Source organism: Phodopus roborovskii, unplaced genomic scaffold, assembly GCF_943737965.1.
Source record: "Phodopus roborovskii unplaced genomic scaffold, PHOROB, whole genome shotgun sequence".
Lineage (NCBI taxonomy): Eukaryota > Metazoa > Chordata > Mammalia > Rodentia > Cricetidae > Phodopus > Phodopus roborovskii.
This window is the reverse complement of record NW_026126563.1, coordinates 12,739,849-12,763,492: the sequence shown is the minus strand read 5'-3', so window position 1 is coordinate 12,763,492 and position 23,644 is coordinate 12,739,849. Positions and strand designations below refer to the sequence as shown.

Genomic DNA, 23,644 nt, shown 5'->3' with positions numbered 1-23,644 from the left:
ACTTACTACCCTGATTTGCTCATTATACATTGCGTGTATAAAGATATCATAGTATATGTATGAATATTTACAATTACTGTGCGCCATTTAGAAAAAAACTTTCATAAAAGGTTTTAAGGGAGTACCACGAATAGGTGTTAGTCAGTAAATGTGGTAAACTAAATGTAAAGAGCAGACTCTTACACAGAAACACCTCAAATGAATAGAGAAGATCAAGAAGAAATGGGGAATTAACAGACTTGTAATCAGTGACAGTAGCAAGGTAGTGATCACAAACACGTGAGTGTAGTTGCATACTATAGTGTTTGTCTTCTTTCATTCATTTTCCCCTTTTCGTTAATTGTGCTTGGAATGACAGGTGAGCAGAATGGCAACAGGAATCCTGGTGGATTGCAGATTGGTGACCTGGTAAATATAGACCTTGACCTGGAAATTGTACAGTCTTTGCAGCATGGCCACGGAGGGTGGACTGATGGGATGTTTGAGACTTTAACTACAACTGGAACTGTCTGTGGCATCGATGAAGATCATGACATTGTAGTGCAGTATCCAAGTGGCAATAGGTTGGTACTATTTCCTGGGTTTTGATGACAAAGTTAACTTAAAGAGACAAGAGCCTTAAAGAAAGCAAGTGATATGCTATAGTCCCAAGTTTATTAAAGCCGGGCCTCAGGCAGCAGATCCAAACTCTGAATGTGTTGGTAAGGCATTGAGGAGTGTGTGCATGGGCGTGCACAAGCGCATGACTTTTACATTGATGTCTGAGGAAACTGAAGAGGTTGGCTCTTTCCGTCCCTCATAGGGTTCCAGGGTTTGACTCAGGTGTCAGGCTTGGTGGTAAAATAATGCCTTTACTTGCTGGTCCATTTGGCTGATCCCTGTAGATGATTCTTACTATTCAGAGTCCCTTTCCCTCTGGGTTTGCTTTAAAAGAGCATGTTCGTGCATGCTTGTAATGTTTATTATTTGTGTGTATGTGTGCCTGTATGAATTTATGTGTGCCATGTGTATGCAGAAGCTGAGGGAGGTCAGAGGACAGCTTTGCATTCACTGGAATGGACATAAAGGTGGTTGTGAGCTGCCTTGTGTGTCCTGGGACTCAACCCAGGTCGTCTGCAAGAGCAGTCAGTGCACTTAACCCAGTGGTCCTCAGCCTTTCTAACGCCGCTACCCTTTAACACAGTTCCTCATGTTGTGGGGACCCCAAGCATAAAAATATTCTGTTGCCACTTCAGAACTGTAATATTGCTTGCTGCTGGCATGAGTCATAATTAACTATCTGATATGTGTCTCCCAAGGGGTTGAGAAACACTGACTTAACTACTGAGCCATTTAGCCGGCCCCTTGCATAGTTCTAGGAACAGGTGGTTTCTTTCTTTCTTTCTTTTTTTATTTTATGTAGTTTGATTTTTCACTTGTTCTAATTCCAGATAAGTACTTGAATTCTGAAGAGTGAATAAGATGTAAATAATTAGGAATTTGACAAGGGATTTTTTTTTTTTTTTTTTTTTTTTTTGCCCTGGAGTTCACTGTGTTTTGTACATTGTGGTAAATTTGTTTGTTGAGACATTGACTAGTCAGGAACACAATAGCAGCATTGAAGGATGCCTTGTGTTCATCCCCAGCACTGCATACATCAGATAGGAGGCACATGTCTGTAATCTACGCATTTGGGATGAAGAGGCAGGAGAAGAAACGAGCAAGGTTGTTCTGAGTGTGTTTGAAGCTACCGTGGGAAATATGAGATTCTGTGAAAACAAAATAAAACAAAAAACCAAAATAGATTTTATTTGTGTTTGGTTCTGGGAAATTGAACCCAGGATTTAGGCATGCCAGGCAGTCACCATCACGGAGCTATAGCCCCAGATCAGATTTGTTTCGGTACAGGTATTGCAGTTATGGAAAGCATTTACTCATGGCAAATGAAACCTAGAGATTAGCAGTGCTCCAGAGCAGTGCTTCTCACCCTTCCTAAGGCTGTGAGCCCCTGGCGTAGTTCCTCATGTTGTGGTGACCCCTATAAACATACCATTATTTTATTGATACTTCATAACTATAGTTTTGCTGCTGTTATGAATTGCAATGTAATATAGGAGATCTGATAGGGGAAGCCTGTGAAAGGGTTGCATCCCATGAGTTGAGAACTCTTGATATAGGGGATGGTGCATTTGGTAGGCAGTTTGTGTAGGATAATATGGTAAATAAGTATATGTGATCAGGAAAGAAAGGTTTTCCTTAAGCAGTTCTGCAGAAACCAACTCTGTGTGCACAACCGTGTATACACAGGGATGTTCTTTATGTATTGTGTGTATTAGTAAGCACCGAAAGTTACCTAAACAAACAATCATTTAGAATGTAATTGCAGAGGATTGCTTTAGTATTTTGAAGTGGTACAATGTTCTTCTTCCTGCAGCATTTAAAGACGTGTTGAGTGAATTCACTCATTCTGAGTGCGGTTCTGCTTTTGTAGGTGGACCTTCAATCCTGCTGTTCTCACGAAGGCAAACATTGTCCGAAGTGGGGATGCTGCCCAGGGTGCAGAAGGAGGCACCTCACAGTTTCAAGTGGGTGATCTTGTGCAAGTTTGTTATGACCTGGAAAGAATTAAACTTCTCCAAAGAGGACACGGTGAATGGGCTGAAGCGATGCTTCCAGTAAGTATATGTAAAATAGTTTGGGAAGACATAGTATATTTTGCATATAGAATTAGTTAATTAAATCACATTACTTTTAGAAACAATTGGAATTGAAAGTTAAAAAAAGTCACTCAATTTAATTGCGAAGGATTGCTTCACTCACACTCACACACAGAGTATTCTAGGTGTACTAGGCAACAAGATTACTTACGTCTAATTTATTCCAGTTGGATTAGCCTAGGAAGATCCGGAAGGGGCTGGTATCTCTAATAACAGTTAATAATGTAAGTAATGTAGTAACGGAGGGAGAGGGTTTCCTGGTACCCAGCTCCCAAATGAGAAGGCAGCATGTTCTTCCATCTCAGCAGTGGGACAACACCACACAGCCTTCCTCTCCCGGAGCCTAAAATGTGTAGGGGTGTGGGGATAGCACGTGTGCACGCCCTCTGAGAGTAGTTTTGATATCCGTGATATGGCTGACCTTTTAGTTTTTCACTCAGTACACATTTCATCACCTGTTCAGCAATAATAAACAAGTTTATTATTTCGCCCTTCATTTATCTTTTCTTTTACCAGCTCTCTTTGTCCCCTCCTGTTTTACCTCCTTCTGGGTCCTGCGCCCCGTCCTCTTCCGCCTTGTTCATTTCACTCTTCCCCTGTTGTTTACAGTTCCCATCCCGTGTGGTCCTCTTCCCTCCTCTCAGATCCCCACCCCACCCCGTGTTGTCCAGCCCTCCTTTCTGAGGACAGTGCTTCCTTTCTTCCCTCTCTGCCCTCAGTCCCGCCCTGACTAGCTTTATCCCATCCTGTATGAGCTCCCTGTCTTGTCTTCACTGCTACCCTGTCCATTCTTCTGTCTGTACTCCTTCAGTAGGTATTTTAGAACATAAAATAAACCTATTAGATTCAAAACAAAACAAGAAAAATACAATCAATCTCTTGTACATTACCTTAAAATATGAATGAGTAGCTAAGTCACCGTTAGCTTCTCAGCCCCCATCAGTCTGCATGGCAGCTGTGTGAATTGATGGGGCAACTATTAGATTTGAGAGCAGGACCTATTTGCTGTATTAACTATCAGGTTCTCATTGGCTAGTGTGGACATTAGTGCTGTAACTGAAGCCGAGTCTTAGAGTGCTCTTTACGTACTTGAGTTTGGCTGGATATGATGGTGACATCTGCTAATCAGCTCCCTTCCAACATAGTCAGTCATTAGGGGAAAAAGTGCTGAAAATAGAAATTAAATTGAGTGGAATGGGGGCAACGTGTGCAAATGAATGAACAGGTCCAGATAAAAGGTGGCAGGGATAAGGGTTTCATCTCTACATGCAGTTATTGCTGAGGATGGAATTAAAGAACAGAGCATCACTGCACACAAAGAAAGGTTATGCAAAAAAATTGACAAAGCTAAAGTTGGGCTGGGAGAGATGACTCAGAGGTTAAGAGCCTGGCAGTTCTTCCTGTGGACCTGAGTTCAATTCCCAGCGCCACATGGTGGCTCACAACCATCTGTAATGAGGTCTGGTGCCCTTTTCTGCAGGCATATATGTGGGCAGAATACTGTATACATAATAAATAAATCTTAAAAAGAAGCTAAAGTCAGGTTATTAAAAATAAGCTAAAATAAATTAAGGACATGTCAAAATACACAATGAAATAGCAGAAATGTTAGAACCTAGCAAAGAATTAAAAAGAAAAACATCATTTACAAAAGGATGATTGGCTCAGTTGTAAGCAGGCATGAAGGACTGATTTCCTGTGGCCAGAAGCCATGTAGAGTCTGCATCTGTAATCTGGCAATGATAGCAGAGGGTGCAAGTCAGTGTAGCTTGCTGGCCTGCCAGTCTAGCAAGTTCATAAGTGCCAGGCTCAATGAGTGAGTGCGTGAAAAGGGGGTGGGGGCAGGGAGACCTTAACCCTGTCTCAGAAGGCAAGAAAGAGGCCATGGAGAGGTGGCTCAGCAGATGAGGGCACCTGCCATCAAGGCTGATGATCTGAGCTTGATCTTCAGGACCCACATGGTAAGAGGAGAGACTTGTTCCTTCAAGTTGTGCTCTGACTACCACACTTGTACTGTGTCATGGGTGTGCATGCACGCGCGCGCACACACACACGTCCATTCATACACAATAAATAAACAAAAAGTATTATAAAGAAATTAAGTGGAGGGGACTAGAGAGATGACTTAGTGGTTAAGAGCACTGACTGCTCTTCCAGAGGACACAGGTTCAATTCCCAGCACCCACATGGCAGCTCACAGCTGTCTGTAGCTCATGTTCCAGGGGTTCTGATGCCCACATAGAGACATACCTGCAGGCATAACATTAATATACATAAAATAAAAATAAATTAAAAAATTTTAAAAATACATTAAGTGGATAGTAATAGTGGAAGACATCAGTGGCACGCACACGCACACACGCGCGCACACACACACACACACACACACCACACACCCTTCATGAATTTGGGTTCACACACAGACACACATGCATACATATTACATATACATGCACAAGTAAGTGTTTTAAAAAGTGATGATTAAGTTAGGAGGAACACATATAATTGCCACAGATAATATCTTAGAAGCAATAGAGTAATTTAAATATGAAAAAGAAGAGATTATATTCCATAGAAAATGACATGCATGAAATATCTAATGATATGTGTATGTAAGCCCAGCAAAAGTAAAGGGCTGAGAAAAATAGAATTTTTTTGGTATTGCTAATATTTAAACTAAGATCATTTTGTTGTATATAAAAGTATCTCAATGTTTCATGTTATAAAACAGTGATAATTAATACAACTAAGGAAAGGAAATATATATTCAGCCTAAGTGACATTTAAGTATAAAGGTTGTAAATTGCTCTGAGTTTGTAAGAATTTAAAGGCCTTACTCCCGTGAGTCTGTTCTGAGCAGATTGTCTTGAGACAATCTAGGTGACTAGAGAGTTTCCAGCTGATCATGCAATATGTACTTATTTGTTTGGTTAATGAAATTGAAAGAGGAGCATATATAATGATTATACTTCCTAACAGTATAACTGCAACAGTCGGAAATGAGGAAACGTTAGTTTAATAAATTGATAAATTGTTTGCTTTATAGCTGTGTTAACTAGCATGAAATATTATTATTTAAAATTATTGAAAGCCTATTGTGCAACGGCTGCAAATAGCAACCTCTGAAGTAGTGCATTCAACCTGTTACTTGTATGAGTTGCCTGAAGGAACTTTAGACAGTTTATTTCAGTGCTATTCCTCATCTAGGTTCTAGACAGGGATCCAGGTATCTTTGGAAAGTTCTAAGCTATAAGTAGCCAAGATTCCAATTGGCTAGGTCATGTTTATCTGCACCAAGAATCAGGACTATGATTAGTGGCCTGTGTAGAGCCAGGTTCAAGTTTCTTGGCCACTAGAACATCCATACCTTAAAGAATTGGGGCTTCGCCAAGTTTCATGAATTTGAAGACATGGTAGCTAGCTGAGAAGTGACTTATTCCTGGTGTCCATGAGACCACAAATATTCCTCCAGTTCTTGTCCTCTGGAAAATTAGTAAGGCAGCCAGGCGAATCCCAGTGATCAGGAGGCAGAGGCAGGAGGATCTCTGTGAGTTTGAGACCAGCCTGGTCTACTCGAGCTAGTTTCAGGACAGTCTCCAAAGCTACACTGGGAAACCTTCTCTCGAAAAATCAAAACAAAACAACACACACACACACACACACACACACACACACACACACACACACACACACACACACAACACTGGTAAGGCCCTGTACTCCTGGAGTCTTCCACTGTGCCAGAGTTCCACATGCTATAAGTAGTGTTCACTAATAAATATCATATCCAGTCTGCTTTAAAAAAGTATGTGTATATTCACAATATTTGGGAGGCAGAGACAGGCAGATCTCTGTGTTTAAGACCAGCTTGGTCTTCAGAGCAAGTTCCAGGACAGCCAGGGCTACACAGAGAAACCCTGTCTGAAAAACAAACAAAAAAACCCCCAAGCCCCCCAAAAGTGTGTGTGAAGTTATGGAGAAGGGGGTGAAGAAGGGTGTAACAATACATGAATGGCTATCTTCACTATCGCTCATACTACAGAATAGACATATTCATGTATACGTCTTTCTTTAAAAAGGGCAAAGAGATCTGTTTTCACATTTTCTGTTTATGTAAAGACATTTGCTAAATGTAGGATAATATAAACTATATATCTTTTTAAAAATGGTGACTGGAGGTTTAAACTCGGTCAGTAGAGTGCTCACAACTGGCTCCCGGTAGTCTAGAATCCCAGTTCTAGAGATCTAATGCTCTTTTTGGCCTCTGGGTGCCTTCATATGTGTGGTGCACATACATATACTCAGATATACATGTGTGCATTTAAAATGAGAAATTTTTTTTCTGAGAAATTTTAAAAATAAAACCAAAACATTAAAATAAATAAAATAAGAAAATAAAACCCTGTTTCTGACTTCTGTCATTGAAAAACCTGTAAGAGTGAGAGGGTAGTAGCAGTAACCAGTGTAGAGCAGATTATGGCTTCAGATAACTACCTTACTAAAGAGATAATTTAGGTGAGGATGGGCCTCGTGCCAGACAGCAGAGATGCCATCAGGGACTGTAGTGTTGTACTCAAAGAATGAACAGCCAGCTTGAAGAGTTCTCACTGGTCACACATAGAAAACAAAACAAGCCTGTGCAGCTACACTTAGCAATATTTAGATTGTGAGAAACTGGATAACCCTGTTTCCTCATATTAGTTACCAAAAAAGGATATGGACTTTAGAATTTCTTTTTTGTTTTTTTAAGATTATATGTATTAGTGTTTTACTTACATTTGTGTATCTGCACCATTTATGTGCCTGATGCTCACAGAGGTTGGAAGAAGGCATCAGATCTGGGACTGGAGTTAGGGGAGGTTGTGAGCCACCATGTGGTGTTGGGAATTGAACCTGGTCTCCTGCAAAAGCAAATGCTCTTAACTGCCGAGGCAGCTCTCCAGCTCTTGAGATTTCTTTTTCACATGTTTGTCTATGGATCTGTGTGTGCCTCCTGCATCCAGAAGAAGGCATCATATCTCCTGGGGCTAGGTGGTTGTGACCCAACCAGCCAAGAGCAAGAGCAGGTGCTCTTAATGGTCTGCTATGTCCCCAGTTCCATTATTCAGATGGTTTTCGGGGTGCTTATAACAGTAGTTACTCCACTAGAGCAGTATGTGCTCTTAACTGCTAAGTCATCTCTAGTTCATGAACTTTGGATCTTTATTTTAAACAAACTAAAAAGTTATTTATACGACAGGTTATTTTATGTTTTATGGTATAGAATTATTGATAGTGTTGGATGGGAAAATAATAGTATAGATCTGTTAATAATGTGTGTTTTGTATGTATATGCTGATATAATCTGGGAATGGAGAATGGTTAGGGTAATAGATGAAGATTGGGTCATAAGCCAGTAATTATTTTTAGCTGTTGGAGAGTACATGAAAATTCACTATTTTATTATCTACTTTTGTTCACAGCTTCCCATAATAAAACATCAAAGGGGGGAAGAAAAAGAAACTAAAACATTTTTATGTAGTATTTATTAAATATGTATACGTGTTTGTACGTATCTATATGTATGTGAAAAAGAAGGAATGATCAAAAGCCAAGAAATGGTGGGCCTTTGTTCAAGAAGGTGGAAAAGCCAAATAAGATAACAGTGCACAAGGTTAATGTTATCTGTTAGGTTGTAGTTGGCTGTTGTTCTAGTCTCACTAATTTCCAGGTGTTGTGATTCTGTAATGTGTAAGTGTCTGGCTTTTGTATCTGCGTTTCAAATGGAGCTAATGGAAGTGCTTGTTTCTGGACTGAGTACCTGTTCGTGCAAAGGTCTTAGAACAGGATTTACTGTCTGGTGAGAACTCAGGTTGCTACTGATTATCTGTGGCCGGCTGACCTTCTTATTCTATTTAATACATGTGTTATTTCTTTACTCCTTTTTTGAAATTGTTACTTTAAATTTTTATTTTAGGATAATTAATATCCTATGTGTGTGAGTGTTTTGCCTGCTTGCATGTATGTGCACCACATGTGTGCTGGTGCCTATGGAGGTCAGAAGAGGGAGTTTGATCCTTGGAACTCGTCTCAAGGTGGGTTGTGTGGGTGCTGGGAACACAACTCAGATCTCCTGCAAGAGCAGGTGCTGTTAATGGTTAAGCTGTCTCTTAGCCAAATTATTCAGATGGTTTTAAAAAGATACGTTAAGTTTGTGACTAATAAACCATTATGGTTATTTCTTAAAATTGTTAAGAAAAATTGTTAAGATTAGGAATAAGTAAAATCAACACTTTAAAGTACTGGATGTGGTAATAGAATTTAATAATCTTTTTTTTTTTTTTTAAAGACTTTAGGTAAAGTTGGCAGAGTACAACAGATTTATTCAGACAGTGATTTAAAGGTGGAAGTTTGTGGCACATCTTGGACGTATAATCCTGCAGCAGTTTCCAAAGTGGCATCTGCAGGATCAGCCATTAGCAATGCATCTGGTGGTATGTTTTATCTTGTTTTCTTAAAAATGATACCCAGTTCTCAGGCCGGGCCAGTGACATACACCTTTAATCCCAGCATTCAGGTAGAGCTCTTATTTCAAAGCCACCCAGCCTACAGAGTTAATTCCAGGACAGCCAGTGCTACACAGAAAAACCCAGACTTGAAAAGCAAACAAATAAACAACAACAGCAGAAATAGTTTCCATGCACTGATAGTCTTGTATGTACACTTTTTTCTTTTCTTATCCCTTTCCTCTTCCCTTCCCCTCCCACCCTTCTTCTCCCCCTCCCCTTTAGTGCATCAAGTAACCTTGATTCTAGCTGATTTTGTGCTTTTTCTTGGACATATCAAGCTTCTCTGCAGATCTGAGACACTTAAATTCTTAGACACTTCAGTTCTTTGCTCTAGTCAGAGCTTGCATTTTTGCCAAAAAAAAAAAAAAAAAAAAAAACAACAAAAAACCCACCTTTCTTAGCTTACATTTTATTTCCAACATTATTGCTAGCAAATGTTTTTCTTCGCGCGCGCGCGCGTGTGTGTGTGTGTGTGTGTGTACACGTGTACGTGTGTACACACGTGCGTGTGCGCGCGCGTATTCCCTGCCCCCCCCCCCCCCCAAGACAGGGTTTCTCTATGTGGCTTTGGAGCCTATTCTGGCACTTGCTCTGTAAACCAGGCTGGCCTTGAACTCATAATTCTCCTGCCTCTGCTTCTCGAGTGCTGGAATTAAAGGTGTCCTCTGTCCTGTTTTCTTCCTGTATATTTGTATAATTAGTCATATTTTTCTTAGCATTTTAGCATTTAATAAGTTACTGTGTATTCCATAATATCAGAAACTGGTAAAATGTGAACTTGCTGAGTACTTTGCTAAACTTTTTCTTAACATTGTTCCTTCATATGCCCCAGCTTTGTGTACACAGCCAGATTTATTCTGCATTGTTTTTAAGTTACCATGTGTCTACTCTTGCCATCTAATAAGGGAGACATAGCCACAATAGTAAGTGGAATGTACAAAAGAAAATATTAGGTTGTTAGATATGGTGGTGCAAGCCTATAGTCTTATTTGATAAGTAGAGGCAAGAGGATCAGAGTTTGAGGCTAGCCTGGGCAATTTAAGACCTTGTCCAAAAAGAAAGAGTTGAAGTTTATTTTTATACTGCTTTCTACTTTCTCCCTTGAGTTCCGATTACAAATTTTCTAGTGTACTGATAGCTTAAATAAAGCAGTGTTAGGGGATGGAGAGATGATGGCTCAGAGGTTAAGAGCTCTGGCTGTTTTTTCCAGAGGATCTGAGCTCAATCCCCAGCCTGCATGGTGACTCACAGTCATGTATAATGGGATCTGATGCCCTCCTCTGGCATGCAGGCATAAATGCTGACAGGACATAATAAGTAAATCTTTTTAAAAAAAGTCCATAGGGTTGTATGTTGTGGTACATGCCTTTAATTTCAACAGGGCAGTTATGGTGTCACACACCTCTAATCCCAGCACTGGGGAGGCAGTGGCAGGTGGATTTCAGTGAGTTCGAGGCCAGCCTGTTCCTCAAAGTGAGTTCCAGGACATTCAAGACTATTACACAGAGGAACTCTGTCTCAAAAAACCAAAAACACCTTGTGTTGGGGCTGGAGAGAGGTGGCTCAGTGGTTAAGAGCACCAGCTGCTCTCCCAGAGACCTCAGTTCAAGTTTCAGCAACCCCATGGTGTCTCACAACACTCTAGTGGCATCTGATGTATGAGTGCTCTATGCGTGTATATATGTATGTGTGTACACACACATACACACACAAATATAATAAATCTTTAAAAAAATCAAGTAGTGTTGATTTCTTTTTTGAGGGTAGATACAACATGCTAACTTGGCTACATATAAAATAAAGATTGAATAAAATAAAAATTGAAGAGTAGTTAATATCTACTCTCAAATAATTGGGCTTGGCATTCCTTGTGATTTTTCTCTTACCACAATTTTTGATTGTGTTTGCAGAATGACTCCAAGAATTACAAGCTAGAACTTGATATCTCCTGTATTAATTACATTGTTTAGGAAAAACAGACAAGTGGTACTTAACAAAGCATGCTATTTTCATTTATATGTTCATTGTCACCTGAAAATTAATTTGCTCCTGGTGTGCATTTTTTCCAACGTGTGTAGAATTTTTTGTAAAAACTATTTTTGGCTTTTGGGGGGCCTACCACCCGCCCCCACCTCCCCAACCCCCATGCCCAGACGTTTATTATTGTTAGGAATGCCTGACCTTAGGTTGGCTTGTTGCTAGCTAGCTTTTCTTAACTTTAATTAACCTGTCTACCTTTTCCCTCTTTGCTTTTACCTTTCTTCTGTTCTTTCTTTCTTTCTAACTCCCTAGTTGGATGGGTGGCTGGCCCCTGAGGTCCTCTTCTTATCAAGTTGCTTGCTCTTGTACTTTGTCTCTCCTCCTGTTGACACTTTCTGTCTGCCAGCCCCACCTGTTCTTGGTCATACCTTGTGTTGGCCGTCCAGCTCTCTATGGACTACCAGGTGTTTTAGACAGGCAAAGCTTCACAGAGTTACAAATGCTGCATGAAGAAAAGTCACAACTCCTTAAAATGATATTCTACCACATTCTCCCCTTTTTGTCTAAATAAAAAGAGAAAGGTTTTAATTTTAACATAGTAAAACTATATACAACAAAAACACTTGTCAAGTAGGAATTAGTTTGTAACATTTTGACAATTTGTAGTTAACAACTTCAGAGAAAATAATGCATTATTTTTCCTATCTTAGTGAATTCAAAGTTTTATACCTAACTTACTGTCTATCATATCTAAAGAAAAGTGCAACTATAACTATCTAGTCTTCAACTCCATTAACAGCACCAGAAGGATATATTATTTAAATAAGCAAAAGTGCATTGCAAATGTTTTCCAGAAACGTTAGAAATGACAAAGTTCCTTTGCAATATTGGTGCATCAGTGAAGCAGAAATTTGAAAAATTGTCCTGCCTTTATTGGGAGTTTGTCAATCACTTTCCTATATTCTGTATAATGTGTGGCAGTTTCTTCTGTAAAGCAGGAATATCCTGCCTTGTTCTGGCAAAGTTCAGTGGTTACTTTCCTGTGACTTCCACATGTCCAGTCAACACAACACACTATAAAAGGTCAAAGAGAAATGTCTTTGCCCAGTGGCTTTCCTTGCCACAATGAAAGCACATTCCATAAGGAGTTTTTTTCAATGCCTATCATCTCTGAAGTAAATTGGTGCTTCCAGGAGCAGATTTGCCTCATTGTCATGAAAGTCCTAAGGTAAAAAACATTTAAAATGCTCTATTCTGCAGGTCTTTGAAAGATTTGAAGACTATCTGCCTATCTAAAAAAATATATGAACATATATGCCTGACAATCTACAAATTTGATTGTTATAGACGACTAACTACCGACTTGTGCTTATTATCCCAAATAGCTTATAATAATAGCTTTCAAAAACTAGAATTTTACCTTACATTTTTAAATGAACCGCCTTAAATGAGAGAAACATACATACAATATATTGTAACAAACATAACCTTAAATTGGTGTCAATATACAGAAATCCTTTAAACAAGAATAGAAACATACGTACAGTGTTAATAACAAAAATTACCTTAAATTTATACCAATATGCCAAAGTCCTTTAGACAAGAACAAGAACATATATACAGTGTAACAAAATTGACTTTGAATTTGTATTCATATACCAAAATCCATGCCAAGGCAAAATATCTGGGATTAATAGTTGTTTCTTTTCCCCCCTCTGTTCCCTTATTTCCCTAATTTATAACAAATATCCATGATCCACCAGTTAACCAAAGCCCCCTTTCCCCTCCCCCCCCCCTTTTTTTTTTTTTTGGAACGTGGGCATAGTCTTTTCTGTACTGCTTCCTGCTGGCTGTGGGCAAAGACATCCCCCAGGGGTCCTGAAGAGAAATTTGAGATAATGACCAAGTCCTGGGAAGACCAGTTATAATCTGTGTTGACAGATATCATCTGCTAAATTTCAGGAGGTCTCCCTTCATCAAACCCTTCATCAGCCCAGACCCATATCAACCCAGGATGAGTCCCGTGGAAACAAAAGTAAAACCGCTTCTCCAAAGGAGTTTTGAATTCCATTTGACAAACATTTTTTTTTTTTTTTAAATTAAGGCATTTTTAAAATATCTAGGCTGGTTTATTTCTACAGTCCCTTTTTTAATTCCAGGTCTTTTGGCTGCTGTCCGTTGTTTTTTCAGCAATCAAAAAACTTAAAATTTACATAATATTGTACAGGATCCAGACTCCCTGTGTATCTCCCATCTTTATGAGGCTTTTAAAAAGACTTTACTTTTTAAAACTATTTCTTCTAATTGTCTGTACCCTTTTTTTTTCTTATGCTTATGCACATTGTACATAAGGGGATGTCCTTCTGCATATGTTTCTCTTGTTGGTTAACGAATAAAACACTGTTTGGCCAAAGAGGCAGGAAGGTAGGTGGGACTAGGAGATGAGGAGAATTCTGGGACAGGTAGGTGGAGAGGGCCCACCAGAAGCAGAGGACATGTAGCCGCCAAAGGAGATACAGGTCCAGGTATTCTTTGGTAAGCCAAGACTGTGTCTGGAAATACATGGATTTGCAGAAATGGGTTAATAATTAAGACAGAGCTAGCCAATAAGAAACCCTAGCTTTTGGCCAATAGTTTAATAATTAATATAGTGTCTGTGTGTTTATTTGGGGCAGCGGCGCTGTGGGACCTCTCGGGACAAGAACCTTCGCAATACACAGTAGAACCTGTTTAGAGGTTTTTTTTTTTTTTTTTTGCATCTGGGCCTCTTTTAGTTCATATCTTTTAGGTTTTTATGAGTTCACGAGCTATACCTGGATACTTTACACATCTCTCAGCTGGCTGTCTGCTTCTGGGTTCCTGAGAGCCAAGCCCAAATAAAGCTTGGGTCCTAGTCAGAGTTTCATCTCACCAGAAACCTTCCTAGAGCTCTAGAATGCTGGAATGCCAATGTTTGTGATATGGCAGGCACTTTTACGTTTTCTTTTCTTTTTTCTCTTTCTCCTCTGCTTAATATACTAGATTCTCAAGAGCTCAGTGACTGGCAGAAACTGTCAAGGTGGAGTGTTATCTTTTTTTTTTTTTTAAGCTTTCTCAGGCTCTAGATGGATATCTGAGTCCCACGTTGGGCGGACATTTGTCTTTCTTTTTTAATTGTTGCTGCCTTTTAAGCTATGGCTCTTCTATTCAGCAGCTGCCACTCCCCTGCTACCAGCAGCAGCTAGGCCCAAGAGCTGAAGCCTGAGGGAATCTGTTCCTGTAGGCACCGGCTCTTTCAAAGCTACTAAGAAAACTTAAATCTGTCCCACCAAAGAACTCCAGATTCGAAGGTTGAGGTAGAACCCTGCTTCCCAGAGAGGTTGGATAGCAAGCAGCTCACCTCTTCAAGTCTTCCAAGAAGTTCTCCTGCTTTTTCTCTCCTTCCTCCTAAACTTCTGCACCTGGCTCCTCTCTACAGCTTCCTGTCAGCTAGTTGCTGATCCACCCTCCTGGCCACATTATTAAACAAATGTTCCAGAGCATAAGCAAGCGACACACCTTAAAATAATATTCTACACCAAAGACACCATGGAGGTTACATTGTTTCTGAATCATGACTGTTGCTCTTTTGAGTTTTATGCGGTCCATAGTATTCTATGGTCTGTAGTGTAGTATGGTCTGAGCTGTAGAACTAAGATTTGTATCACTGTGGGATCTCCATGCTAGTATGTGTAAGTCTGTCACTCTTTACTTGTTTTGCATTTACAACTTGAAATACATGATTTTAGAATATTGGGTTGAATTTAGTGTAGCTTGGTATTAAGACTTATTACTTGCATGGGTTGTTGTCTGTATAGTGTAGAAATAGTGAAACAGTAAAAGCTTTAGGCCCATGGAGAACATCTGTTCCTCTGTTAGCAGTTTGTTTTGTGCTTTACAGAAAGACTCTCACAGCTTCTGAAGAAATTATTTGAAACCCAAGAATCTGGTGACCTCAATGAAGAGCTGGTTAAGGCTGCTGCCAATGGGGACGTGGCTAAAGTGGAAGATTTGCTGAAAAGACCAGATGTGGATGTGAGCATTTAAAAAACAACTTTGAGGGAAATACAAAAATAGTCGTTTAATAATTTAACAAAGGCCAAAGTCTTCAAACCTTTTAGAATTGGCTCTTTCACTTGATAAAGAACATGAGCCTATTTTTATTCTTCATGTGGATAGATAGTATTTTCAGTAGTAGTTATTGAAAATAGCCTTTTCTCCAGTATATATTCTCAGCCTCCAGTGCCAAAGGGGTTATTTCTATATATATCAGTTTCTGTGTCAGTGTCTGGCTGCTTTAATTATTATGGTTGTAGTATATCTTGTGTAGTATATATTATGGTTGTAGTATATCAGGGTCAGTGTCTGGCTGCTTTAATTATTATGGTTGTAGTATATCTTGAAACCAGAGTACTGTAGTACCCTCTTTGTTCTCCCTGCTCAAGGTGTGTGTGTGTGTGTGGTGTTCTACATACAGCTTTGAGACTATTGATTTATTTATTTTTTTTTAGTTTTTTGGTTCTCTCAGGAGTTGTCACTAGGATACATTGTAGCTTGCTTTGGGCACTTTTGGATGTTTTTACTATTATAATACATGAAGTTTGCGTGTCTTTATGTATTTATGTGTACTCTTTCTGTCCAAGTTTTGTGACCTGTGTTGTTCTGCCCCCTCACACCCTTTTCTCCATGATGGTCTGAAACTATAAATCCTCCCCCAGAAATGTATATTAAAAGAATCATGCCTTCCTTAAATTGTTATTCTCAAGTATTTGTCACAGCAAGGAAAAGTCTTAAAAGCTAACATAGCTGAATCTTTGTTCATGGTTGTGAGGGTTGGGATGCCAGACAAGTGCTGTAGTACTAAACTGTATCCTCAGCCCTTGGGGTCTTTTTTAAAATAGTATTCTTATTTATGTGTAGAAACTGTATACATTTATGCAATATATTTTTATCATTACCCCCCTTCAACTCTTCCCATTCCCCTCAACCCCACCTCTCAACTTTGTAGCTTTAAAAAGAAAATGTTATTAATAACTTTGAGGTCAAGTAGTTCTGCCCATACATGTGCATGGCATGGGTGGGTGCCATCCTCTGGCATAGGCAACCTAGCAGTGGCCATGTTAAACAGTGACCTTCTCCCTCAGCAGCTATTTTATTCTAATCATTTCTGTTGAGGCTGCATATTATAGCTTATGCTTTATTTGCAGTTAATTTATTCAAGCTAAGTAAACACTTTTCAAAATAGAAAAGTAAAGGGCGAGGGACTGGGAAGATGGCTGAGTCAGTAGGGTGCATGTTGTCCAGGTCTGTGGACCTGTATTTGATCCCTAGTACCTACAGTTAGTTACACAAGCAACAAGCCGTTGTTGTTGTTTACCTATAATCACAGCACTGTGGAGGCAGGAAAAGGAAGATCCCTGGAGCATGCTGGCTAGGTATCCTAGGTGAATCAGTAAGCTCCAAGGGTCAGTAAAAGACCCTGTTTTTTTTTTTTTTTGTTTTTTTTTTTTTTTTTCTTTTTCTTTAAAAAAAAAAAAAAGGTGGTGAGCAGTTGAGGCAGACATCCTGATCTGGACATATGGCCTCCACATGCATGTGTGTATAGACGCATTCTAATGTCGGTGACAATAATGTTGTAACATTTGTAATGTCAGATTAATTTCAAAGAACCATATGCTATATGTGGTGTAAAAATCCATATGTGTTTTGACTATTTCTGATTTGTGACATTTGTTAAATTTTTCCTTTCTTTTTTAGGTAAATGGACAGTGTGCTGGCCACACAGCTATGCAAGCTGCTAGTCAAAATGGACATGTTGATATTTTGAAGTTACTTTTGAAGCAAAATGTAGATGTAGAGGCAGAGGTATGTAAACTAAGATTGAAAACATTTTAAGTAAACTTTTTCTAGAGATAATTCTATATAAGATAGAATTTCATTCTTGATATTCAATATTCATCTAGTGTTGTCCAGATTCAAATGAAAAATTGAGAAACAATAGTTAAGAGCTTTCTCTCTCTCTCTCTCTCTCTCTCTCTCTCTCTCTCATTTAATGATTCCTCAATAATTTGGACATCATTTCCTTCACTGTTGAATCCTGCTGTGCTCACCCACAGTTTCTATTAGAAATGTATTAAAGGTCTTTCCTGTCTAACACTCAGAGGTCCTTTTTACTTACAATGTAATTGTCATTTATTTGACCTCTTTATTATTTTATTTTGAAGTGTTTACAGTGCATTTTTATCCCTGCAAGTGCATGTAAGCAAATATTCCTTGCACCAACTGCCCAGTCTCAAATAACTACTCTGAGGCTTATCTTAATTGTAAATACTTGGCGAATAACTCAGGCTTGATACTAACTGGCTCTTACATTTTAAGTTAACCTGTATGTCTTATTTGCATTCTGCTATGTGTCTCTATCCTTGTTACCATGGCACATTCATCTCCTGCTTCCTCTGCATCTGCTGGCTTCCCCTCTGATTCCGCCCTTCCTCATCCCATCATCCTCAGTTCGGCTTTCCAGGTTAACTGTATCCTGTTCAGCTATTGGCCAGCCAGCTTGTTTATTGAACCAATCACAACAACCTATGTTCACACAGTGTAAAGTAATATTCTACAGCAAGTGCATATGCTTAAATACTGTCATTGGAGTTTTATCTGACACCTGTTCTGTACATTATGTAGGAATATTAGCTTGTTTTGTTAACTGTAACATTGCAAACCAAAAACAACAACAGATTAAAGAAAATCCCCCCAAAATGGATATCAGGATTGTGTAGACATGCAGGATATGTAGTAGTTTTGCCCTCCAAACTCTTCCTGTGGGAGGAGTTAAATACTTCAGTTGCTAGAGTCTCTCTCTGTCTTCCTTTTTCTGTCTCTCTCTCTTTCTCTCTATCTCTCCCCCCACTTCTCTCCACCTTTTAAAAAGGAAGTCTTCCTGACCTTATGTTACTGGACACCTAAAGAGCTTAATGGTATGTTCATTTTTGATGTTGGAATTTTCTGTTGCCCATGGAGAGAACTTGGTTGAATTTTAAGTTTTATTCTTTTTTCACATATGTTTGTGTGTAGATGTCTGTATGTGTTTGTGCTTATATGTCTGCCAGTGTACATTTGCTGGTACAGGTGTGTGTATGTACATGCACAATAGTACATGTGAGTATAGGTATCTTTGGAGGTCAGAAGGTGGCATTAGATCCCTTTGAAGTGGAGTTACTGGTGGTTGCTTGATGGAACTAGGATGGAACCTGGGTCCTTTGCAGAGTAGTACATGCTCTTAAGTCCAAACCCAGGTGCTTAAAGTTCAAATTAATGCTGAAAAAGATGCCAATTACATGACAGCTATTTTTACTGTTATGTTTTTATTATGAATGGAATATATAACTTGATTTTTCATTTGCAGTAATATAAAAGTTGTATTTTTCTTGATGGTGAATTTAGGAATCCAGATGTGTGTTTGTCAGATATGGTGGCACATATCTGTAATTTCAACATTTGGGAGACTGAGGCAGGAGAATTGCTATAAGTCTGAGGACCTCCAGGGTTATATAGGAAGACTTTGTTTCACAAAACCAATATATATATATATATATATATATATATATATATATATATATATATATAGTAAGCTATTTTTGTATGTACAAGAAGACTTGTTAATTTTAGTGTTTTGTAAATTAGTTTTATTTTGTTATCGTTTTAGTTGGATTTAGGTGAATGGAATGAAATTGAGTTGAATATCTCCTGTTAAATTTAGTGACTCTAGAATCCATATTTGTAACAGCTAGGGAAATACCAGTGCCCTTCTGAAATCAGAGAGCTGAAGAAACAAAGAGTCTGAAGCTACATTTCTTTTTGCCTAATTAAGAACATTAAAAGCCTCTGTCTGTACTGGCAACATGGGGTTATTTTGTATTTGTGTATCTAGAGCTCCTTGTCCCTGGGATGTGGCCTGTGGAATAGGATGTAGTCGAGGAGTTTGGAATAACATTGACAATTGTTTCCTAAGTTTCTCTCCTGCTTAATTGAATTTAGGTATAAAATAAATGGTCAGTTAATACTGTACACAGATTGAAGCTAGAGCTGTGTGCTGTGGGTTGAGTGGTTGTGAATAGTCTAGGACAGTGAGAATCTGGGGACTTGTGCTGTACTTCTTGTTATATAAATTATTGCAGATTTATATAATTTGTGAAAGCAGTGTGAAAAATGATGTTTCTGTGTCAGGTTAAATTTAATAAATTTCTTGGAATCTCTGAGAAGGATAAGATGTATTCAGACTGTAGCAACGTGGACAGAAACAACTTTAGCAGTTGTTGAAGTGCTTGGGAAACTTACTGGCCACAGAGGCATTGCATTCTGCTTTCCTAGGTAAAACCTTGTCTGTGTTTCCCTTCAGTAATTGGTCAGAACACTGAGTAGGGCATTTTTTTTTTTTTTTCCTGACTCTTGTCAGATTGTTGATTTAGAGGAAAGGGAGGGAGGAGACTCTGCAGACAGAGTTTAGGGTTTGATTTTGTTTTTAAACCTAAATAATAGATCTTTACATTCTTGGAGATAAGCATAGTATTTTTCCTAATTTTTCTCCATTAAATTGTTCAGAAGATCAAAATGATAAAATCATAAGCTCAGTATTTTGCTGCTGATGCTATATTTGGTTTTACATTTGAAGAGTGGTTGCCTTTGACATCAATTCAAGAAAAATTGTATTTTTGCTAATGTAATCAGTTGTAATGGCAGTTGTAATGGCAGTTAGCAAATAAAAGGACATTTATTATCCAAAACAAGACAACACAAAACCCAGTCTCCCACACATTTAACTAAAATATAATTATAACTCATAGTTCAAGATAGAAACAAAATTTATGGATACTTTCTTCTTCCCCATAAGAACTCACAGTAGCGGCTCTTTGCCTGGGGCTAGACCACACATAGTTCACTCCTGTTTCTTTGACTTGAAAAGCTCAGAAAGCTATTTTGGCAAGTTGGCTTTGTCTAGGCATGGCTTACGGAGCCCAGGATTGCTTTCTTTTTCTTCCTCAATGCACAGGTTAGGAAAATCAATTATTTCTCTGTCTCTCCCTATCTCTGTCTGTCTCTGTCTGTCTGTCTCTCTTTCCCTCTCCGTGTGTGTGTGTGTGTGTGTGTGTGTGTGTGTGTGTGTGTGTGTGTGTGTGTGTGTGTGCATGCACATATGCTTGTTTTTCTGGAATGTGTAACTAGAGTGTTGCTCAGAAGCCTGAGAGTTGAACCTTGTATGTGATTGCTTGGTAGTCCTTTGTTCTCAGTATTGACCAGTAACAAAAGCTCTTAGTTGGGTTCAGTTGGAAATATTCACAAGGTAGAAATTTCCTATCTTTTCAAGAAGTGTTATTGAACCTCATTCCTACATAAATATTACCCTTGACATCTGTTTCAAAAATAACTCACAAATACTTCAAAACAGAATAAAAAAATAAAAACCAACAAAAAAGCTATCTTGAATTCAGTGCCTGTTTAGTACCCATTCATTTGTTTAGATGTATTTAATTACAGCAGTATTTCCTTGTAATCCTTGAAAAGTAGTTTAAGTGGTCTTGGGAACCAAGATAATTCAAACTCTATAAAACCTAGGGAGTCTGCTAGGTATTGATTGAGAGTCACTTGGAGGAAAGCTTGAATAGGCTTACATAAGGTGTTGGCATTTGGAGTGTCATATTCTCATGAATATAGAAGCCTTACAGTACCCTGTGCATACCTACACCTGCAAATATAATGAAACTAATTATATGTAAATATGTGTTACATAATATATATTGCCTTTATTGTATAGTACAAACATTTTTCTGTAGCATTAATACAATTAATCAATTAAAAAAAATCTGGAGTCAGATATTATGGTAAAAACCTGGAAGATCAGAGAACTGGAAGCAATTGTCAGTTGCTTCCTACCTGTTTCCTTCCTCTGTCCCAAAGGCTGAGATCCACCCCACCTTATCACTTCCCGTCTCCACCCTCCCACTGCCTACCCCTAGCACTGTCATTAAAGGTGTGTGCCACCACTGCCCAGCTCCTACGGTTAACTACTAGCTTTATCCTTGGATCTCCAGGCAACTTTATTTGTCAGAACACAAACAAAATATCACACATTTCCCCCTTTTTGTCTAAATAATCGAAAGTTTTACCTGCCATAGTAAAACTATATGTAGTAAGTACAACAACTGTATACAGGCAAGAATTATATTTAACAATGTCTAGTCCATTTGCATTTGACAAATTCAGAGAAAATAATTCCAAAGTGGTCCAAAGTGTTATAGTTTCTTACCTTTATGTAAAAGTTAACCTCATCTCTTCAGAAATATGACTGTTATATACAGTATGGCAAGTACAGTTTACTTCCTCTGAAAGAGTTTTAGATGTTTGGAAGTGTGGAATTTACTGGTTCATTTTTCATTTTTTATACTTTTATGCATTATTTAGTTTTTTCTTTTCTGTCCTCAAATATACATAACTAAGAATGTTCAGGATTTAGATCTAACTCTAATTAATATAATATAATTTCTACTTAAAGGTAATTAAGACCACATTGTTTTGCATACTTTTTGTTAGCACTTCAACTGATGCTAGTGTAGTTTTCATGTAAATTGAAAGAATTGAGCCTAGTTTAGTTATGCATATTGGGAATACCAGGATTTGGGAGACCGAGGCAGGAGTGTCCATGGCTAGCTGAGGCTCCATAGTGAGAGCTTGTCTGAAAGGTTGTTTGTTTCTTTGTTTTTTTTTTTTTTTTAAAGGACAGGGCTTCTCTGTGTAGCTTTGGAGTTGTCCTGGCATTTGCTCGTAGATCAGGCTGGCTTCGAACTCACAGAGATCCTCCTGCCTCTGTCTCCGGAGTGGTGGGATTAAAGGCAGGTGCCACATTGCCTGGCTGAAAGGTTCCTTGTTAGGATATGGGTGTGCATAAGCTATAGAGCATGTGCCTTAACTATATGAGAGACCCTGGGTCTGATCCCCTAGCAACACGATTTTAGTAAAGTGCTCCTAGTAGTAGTGGGCTTAGGTCCAGGTTAAATACGGTATAATGTAACTGCACTAGTTTTATCATTTGTTATTGCTCATGACAATTTAGAGCTGTTTTATTAGTTTCACTGTTTTTATATTTCCCAACAATTCTTCTGAATCCAATCTGGTTCATGGTGTTTTATAGCTTCAGCTTTTCTTTCTTAACTCTATACTGATTGAGCTTTTGTGCTGATGTTCAGGATAAAGATGGAGATCGAGCCGTTCACCATGCAGCCTTTGGAGATGAGGGTGCTGTTATTGAAGTCCTACACCGAGGCAGTGCTGACCTGAATGCTCGTAATAAGCGTAGGCAGACGCCTCTGCATATCGCTGTCAATAAAGGCCATCTTCAGGTTGTAAAGACGCTGCTGGACTTTGGCTGTCATCCCAGTCTCCAGGTAAGGGATATACTTGTAAGGAATATACTGAGTGGGCATCAGTAGAACTCTGCTAAAAGTACATAGTAAGTTCTGTAGTAAATTTGTTATTATGAAGAATATCCCAAGATATAGGCTGATATAACTAACTTCATAACTATTTAAATATTTTCATTGTCTTAATTTATTCTACATCCTTTGTTTAGGTCTGTTTTGGAAAATGAATTGTGTTGATTTACAGTTAGAAAGTGGCCTAATTTTTGAAGCAAAAATTTCACTTATGAAATTATTTTCTTCTAAGCTCATTTAGCAACTAGATGAACTTAAACCACATATGTAAGAAAAATACAGTCTGTGTCTATAATGTGTTCATTTTGGTCCTTAAATACTCTTTTGTATACATATAATATTAAAATTTGGAATGAATACATATCTTCATAGCAAAGCAAATAGCACATAGTCATAGTATATCAGTGTTTAGATTCCTTCTTAGCTTTTCTTTCTCTTGATCATCTTTAACAAAATAGACTTGAAATATTTACTACTTTTAAATAAAAGTGGTCCTTGAAACCCTATTGGATATGTAGAACCACTTTCTTTAAATTAAAAGCTCAGTAATAATTAGAACACAACAGGAGGAATCACTGTGAACTTCGTAAGCTGTGCTATGGATGATTCTCAGCACAGGAGTTCCTAGTGCAGTAGTTGGAGCAGCAGCTCCAGAAGGCAGCATCAGGCACTGCTCAGCAAATGGTTACTAGGAAATAAGTTTTCTCATGTGACGAGGTCCAGGGTGTGGCTTCTTAAGTAGATGGCAGAATTGGAGTATGGAAGTAGAACTGAGGGTGATCAATTGAAGGAGAAGAAATTAGATATACCCATCTTTCTGTCTGAAATGGGAGGCAGAGTTATATGTAGGGAATGTGAATTGGAATTGGGGTAGACAAAGCATAGTTGAGACTTGTGCTTTGGAATAGCTGTTGGG

The 23,644-nt window shown here is 38.6% G+C and overlaps 1 protein-coding gene and 1 pseudogene across 1 annotated transcript in view; both read left to right on the top strand.

Moving 5' to 3' along the window:
- Positions 1–23,644, top strand: part of Mib1 (MIB E3 ubiquitin protein ligase 1) — a 100,301-nt gene that overhangs the window by 29,927 nt on the left and 46,730 nt on the right. The window contains exons 6-11 of the mRNA XM_051202128.1: positions 359–563; positions 2,471–2,654; positions 9,025–9,169; positions 15,144–15,277; positions 17,000–17,107; positions 22,483–22,680. Of these exons, the coding sequence (XP_051058085.1) occupies positions 359–563; positions 2,471–2,654; positions 9,025–9,169; positions 15,144–15,277; positions 17,000–17,107; positions 22,483–22,680 (974 nt within the window). The remainder of the gene's footprint in view (positions 1–358; positions 564–2,470; positions 2,655–9,024; positions 9,170–15,143; positions 15,278–16,999; positions 17,108–22,482; positions 22,681–23,644) is intronic.
- LOC127235087 (uncharacterized) lies at positions 5,753–5,878 on the top strand (annotated as a pseudogene).